Source organism: Bidens hawaiensis, unplaced genomic scaffold (assembly GCF_021521415.1).
Source record: "Bidens hawaiensis isolate Kalapana, Puna unplaced genomic scaffold, B.hawaiensis_p1.1 tig00030831_1, whole genome shotgun sequence".
Taxonomy (NCBI): Eukaryota; Viridiplantae; Streptophyta; class Magnoliopsida; order Asterales; family Asteraceae; genus Bidens; species Bidens hawaiensis.
The window spans coordinates 212,619-218,671 of NW_027495164.1; the positions used below are offsets into that span (position 1 = coordinate 212,619).

At 32.0% G+C, this 6,053-nt stretch overlaps 1 protein-coding gene across 1 annotated transcript; it reads right to left on the reverse strand.

The window, feature by feature from the left end:
* Positions 1–660: 660 nt before the first annotated feature.
* Positions 661–4,602, reverse strand: LOC143581210 (uncharacterized). The gene is made up of 4 exons (XM_077064035.1): positions 4,417–4,602; positions 3,485–3,570; positions 2,601–3,402; positions 661–1,296 (listed from the first exon to the last, which is right to left on the reverse strand). The coding sequence occupies exons 1-4, from the start codon at positions 4,589–4,591 to the stop codon at positions 701–703; spliced, it is 1,659 nt and encodes a 552-aa protein (XP_076920150.1). The 5' UTR covers positions 4,592–4,602; the 3' UTR covers positions 661–700.
* Between the last annotated feature and the right edge of the window lie 1,451 nt (positions 4,603–6,053).

The window sequence follows — 6,053 nt, forward strand, 5'->3', positions numbered from 1 at the left end:
CCCTCAAAAAAAGTTCATGGTGTTAATTGGATTTGCAAAAACTTTCAGCCCCTTAGGTTTTTAGGTAATCTTTTAACATGCCCCTTTAAGTTATGAAAGCCCCTTAATCCAAATTTGAAACAAATTTCAATTCAGCGTCTCGTCAATTTCCACTTCAAATAGTAAAGGGTAGACACAACTCGCATATAGCAAAATCCTAGCATCACGTTCAAATCCTATGATATGGATTTTGGATCATCACCATGATCAAAGCTGGCCGTTTCCGAAAGATAGAGATAACATCAAGTAAACTGTATTTTATACCCAACGTGAAAATCGAAATCATGTTTGTCTCCTTCACATGCTTGACGTTTCAACTCTTAAATGTATAGATAAAGACATTAAATTCAAAAAAATAAAAAATCACAAGAGATATTGGATTTTAATTACTTAAAAACCCTGACTCACTAGCCTCTCAATAATCTATGATGACAAAAACCACACACCTTTATTATACATCCAAAACTATATTTACATGCGCACCCTTACCCTAAAAAACTATACACACAATTATATTTCCTAATCCTTAACTAATCAAACAACCAATAAAATCCCACTCCTAACAGGATATTGGGAGGGTGGCTTGAGGGCAAACCTTACCCCTATCCCGCAGAGCCCCTCAGCTCCAAATCTACTATCGCTAAAATTTCAACTAATGACACTAAAAGAATTCAAACAACAATTCTTCTAAAAGATCATCAAGAACCAAATCTTCCAAATCAAGTCCAACAAACTCCAAATCCGAGTGCAGATTCATCCAACCATCACTTCTCACATCTCGAGCCACAATATTGTTTAATGACTCATTCATATCATGCTTCATATTGATCAATCGGCTCACACAAGTCCAAACTTCATCAAGAACGAGTGATCCACTTGGGTCATGACTAATGTGGCAAAAAGATGAGAGTTTTTTTGGGTAGTAAGCAAATGATGTTTCATACATAGTAACCAAAACTTCATCAACCAAATCGAATATGAGTAAACGGTGAGATAATTCATTAATCTCCTCTGCAAAACGTTCTGGATCATGGACATGCTGAGACTCAAGTTCTTGGAACACAAAAGGGTCTAATGGCTGGTTTGAGGAATACCATGTTTGTTGAAAGCCGTTTTTTAGGAAACCGGAATGTTCTAGAATCTTCTTCACGTATGTGAAATCGTCATCTTTTGTTGATAAGTCCATGTGCTTCTTGCTGTTGATAGTCTTGATTTCCTTCATTAGATTTTCATGTGAGTTGGTTAACAAATCCAAGCCTGCATCCACAAACTAATATGTTACATGATATGGCATTTGATCCACTTATGAACATATATTTCAGGTTATGTTTTATCTCTAACGGGCCAAACAGGAAACAATGGTCAATATTAGTTCAAAGTGTATTTTGAAGCATTAAATCTCTTAAAACAGTGCAATCAAAAATTAACTTACAATGGAAGTAATTTTAACTTCTATAATAACATTTGTCACACTAATGACTGTATTTATAAAAAAATTATAAAGTTAGAGAAAATGTGATTCGGGTCAATTGGAAAAACGGTTGATATTAGTCCAAAGTGTATTTTAAAGAATAAAACCTCTCAAAACCATTTCAATCAAAAACTAGATTATAACTGAAATGATATCAACTTTTTAATCATATTTGGCACACTATTAACTTTATTTTTAAAATTTAAAAAAAATGGAAATAATGTGTTATCGGTCAAATGGAATAACGGTTGATATCAGTCCAAAGTGTATTATAAAGCAAAAAACTGTTGGAATTAATCGTTAAATTTTAATAGTTTAAGGGGTTGGATTGAAAGTTTATTAGAATTATTATTAAGTTAGTAGTAATAATAGTTTGAGTCTAAGTTTAATTGTTTTTGAATAAGGTTGGATAAGCATATGTTATGTTTATCCATAGTATTTAGTATTTGAGTTTGTTTAGGATAGGGTTAAAGTTCAAGTATTTAAATAGGTTATTTGGTTCTTGTTTTTTATCATTGAATAATAATATTTCTTTCTTTTGTGCTCTGCAAATCCTAAGTTCGTATCTTTTGTTCTACACAAATCATATTGTTAGTTTTTGGTGCTATCAAGTTTTGTTCAAGATCAATTAATTCCATTAAAAACCTCTTGAACCGTTACAATCGGAAACAAGATTATAGCTGAAATAATATAACTTTTTAAACATATTTAGCCCACCAATAAGGGTACCTTTTGAAATTTTAAAAAATCGGAAAAAACTCGTTTGACCCGACAAACGGAAACATGATTGATAGTAGTCCAAATTGTATATTTTAAAGCATAAAACCTATTAAACCATTTTAAACAAAAAAACTAGATTATAACTGAAATAATATAACTTTTTAAGCATATTCAACCCACAAAATAACTGATACCAAAACTTTAAAAAGTTGGAAAAAATGCTTTTTGCATCAATCTGCTTCAACCAACACAAAATGGCCCAATATTGAATCAAACTCATTTAGCCCGTTAACCAACCCGCGTGACAAACCCCTTTAACATTGAGAGTGCTTACAAAAATATATGCACACACACACACACACCAACTTACCTTCCGATATTTGAACCGTTTCATCTGGTGAAATCTGATTATTATGTTCCTCGACTTCTAAGCCCTGTGAATCTTTACCAAACACACGAGAATTTGCCTCACTTTCTAAACACTCATCACTTTTATCCATCACTTTACTCAAAGACTCATAGTCTTTTTGTAAAGAAACCGAATTTCTTTCATTTTGGCTAAAACTTCTAGCAAAATAACCGTCACAAAATTCTTGATTTGAATTATTCCTTCTAAGAGAACTGAAAACGCTCTCACTTCCATTCGTTAACTTCAAACTTCTAGAAGAACGCAGAGTTGCCTCTTTACTGAAATCAAAAAATCGTGTATATCTATCAGCAGATTCATTAAGCAAACATATTCTTCTGAGCGGAATGATATCATCATTCAAGTTCTTTATCTTCTCGTGTTTCGACACATTATACGTTTCATTCAACTTATCTTTTAGCTTCATAGGAAACGAACCAGATTTGGCCAACTTTGGTCTTATTGATGAACGATCTTGTAATGTGTTGATGAAGAGTTCTTTGTCAACTTCAAACATATCTAGAATATCTTGAGATTTGTTAACATTACTTTCAGCCTTTTCAGGGGAATTTTCGGGAAAGAAGATGATCGGTTGGACCCACTCGTTGGATTCCAAATGATGGATTGAGTAAGTTCTATGCAACTTTGGAGTTGGTACAGAATCTTGATCTTGTTGTTTATTATTATGTTCGGAAACGAAGGCTTTTATACGCGCTTTTAAGGATCTCTTTTGCGTAGAGTTGGTTTTAGTATTTCTTGGATTCATCTGAAATATATATAGGAATTATATGTTATATGATGGGTTCAAGAAAAATAAGTAAAATTTTCGGAGATGGTGAAATAAATACCTGTATATGACTTGTTTCGGTGTCTAATAGTCTTAAAACTTCAAAAGAATCTTGATCATCTGATATCCTTTGGTACCTTCTGTTTCCTAAACAAAATGAGACATAATACTTTTAATAAAATTTTCAAAACTCAATGCATAAAATAAATAATCAGACCTATATTTACATAGACCAAACATAACCCAACTTAAACAATACTTCAACCTATTAGATAAATTAATTATTATCTAAATAAACAAACTAACCTAACCTATCAACACTCAAAACAAATAATAAATAAACTCTAGAAAACTATCTCCTACTAATTCACCAAGACTAATCCATATTCAACCTTTCTCTTCTTTTGGTTTGACCTGTTTAACTTTCTGGTTCCAAACAAACTGACCCTTTCACATATGAAGCGAAATTAGGATTAAATCCTTAAGGCTAGTAAAAACTCGTGCCACTTCGTTTATAATTAAAAAATAATAATTTTATATTTTTACACATATAAAAAGAAAAAACAATTACTTTTAACATACACGATGCATAATTAATAAACTACAAAACTTATAATTTATAATATATGTATATTAAATTATGGGTTATAATTTATGAGTTATATAAGCTAAAATTTGGGCTTTAACGTAAACGAGCGAGCCAACGAGCTAGCCAAACAAGACTAACGAGTCGAGCAGACCTTGGCTTGGGCTCAGCTCGACTCGTTTACAAACGAGCAGATTTCGAGCGACGTTTTATTGAGTAGGCGCGATAAACGAGCTTTTTTTTCGGTTAAAGGGGCGAACCGCGAACCCGGGAAAATTTTACTAACTGAAAAAATAAAAACTTAGTTTTGAGAAAAGAGCTTTTTGAGCAGCCCTTCGTCTATGATGATACTTGAACTTGATTTACAGACAAATCGAAGAACGTCAATAATGAAACAGTTTGCTCACGTTTGGTATGCTTCATGAAATCTTCATGTTTTCTATGTGGAAGTATCTTTTTAACATTAGACTGCCAGTAATGATAATCAAGAGCATGAAATATCCCAGACATGCATCCCGGATGATCAGCCGGCCGTCTCTGATCAAACCCTTCTCCATCTTCTATCCACACCACTTTCCCCATCTAAACGCCTTCAATAACTTCACGAATCAAGTACCTATATGATACAATACAAGACTTTCAATTCCAACATGAACCCACCTCACATAATCTTTAAAAACAAATTATCAGACGTAAAACTTGATAAAGAATCATACCCAGTTAATAAATTAAAATACTTGATATTAAAGCAACAGAAAAAACTTCCTTAAACAAGAAAAAATAAGTTTTTGTGTCAGTCAGGCATTTATTCAAACACTTGGTGCGCAGCCAATTAAAATAATGAAAAAAACTAACCTATAACTAACCTTTCAAATGGGTGGTCATGCAACGACTATCTAGAAACTGAGAACAAATAATCAAGGTGGGATTTGAAGATGTGAATGAACAGCTGAGTGGACCAATTTGAGTTAGCCATGTGTGTTTACTAATTCAATAGAAGAATAGATATAGCCGCCAATTGGGTTTTTTTTTACGGGTCAACGGTTCACCCAGCCCACACGCCACCGTTGTAGCGACTAGCGATCAGGATTATTGACCAGAAGATCATGTTATTCGGATTCTCTTTGAATTATTCTGCGTATGTGGATACAATATATAGTTATATACGATGTACTGATAGAGAGTAGTTCAACCATGATATATTTAGGGTAAATACATGATCGGTAATATATTTATATATTATTATTATGGTTGCTTGTAATTTTGTTAATGATGTATTAAACTTAATCTTAAGTATAGTTGTTAACTATTTTATACGATGCATAAACTAATCGGGGATGGAATTATAAAATAGGTTATGTTTATCGGTTCTTTCATCTTTTTCATTTAATTATCTGATTTCAGTTAGGTCGATTCTAACTTAAGTCGAGAGATTTCCCACGAGATGAGCTTGAATATTATGTCAGGCATATAGACGTGAATACGACACACGAGTTGACATAAACCCGATCTATTTAACACAATACATTTTATTTTAGTTTTTTACATAATAATATATATTTTTTTAAATGATATTACAATAAAAGTACAAATGTGTTGAATAAACTCTAATAATTTGTGGTTTTTCACTTTAAAAAAAAAAAACCCTAACCTCTTGATACAAAAGAGGAGACTCTACTCGAAGAATGATGTTATTCTCCCCTCCAAAATTCCTTTACACATTCACACATACTACCAATAATTATCGAGATTTTTAGATCAATTATTGAATTGGGCATCAAATGGTGGTTCACGTACTTTGGTCTCTAACTCCTTTTAATGAGTGTTTTGTAAATTTCATGTGTAAAAAGTGATACCGAGATATGTTTTAGGACGAATATGGTTTTAGTCACGTATACTGATAATTATCATATCTGCGTGTTAGTTTGTAAAAGTAAAAATGTTTGGATTTTTAGTTTTATTTATTTTTCACGTCATTCTAATTTTTTTTAATTTATGTTTTTAACAACTTTAACAAATTAAAATATAATAAAATAAAATACAT

Coding starts and splice junctions, on each gene's coding strand:
- LOC143581210 (XM_077064035.1), bottom strand. CDS start 4,591: ATGGGGAAAGTGGTGTGGATAGAAGATGGAGAAGGGTTTGATCAGAGA. Junction 3,403..3,484: donor CCGAAACAAGTCATATACAG/GTATTTATTTCA, acceptor TATATATTTCAG/ATGAATCCAAGAAATACTAA. Junction 1,297..2,600: donor AACGGTTCAAATATCGGAAG/GTAAGTTGGTGT, acceptor TTGTGGATGCAG/GCTTGGATTTGTTAACCAAC.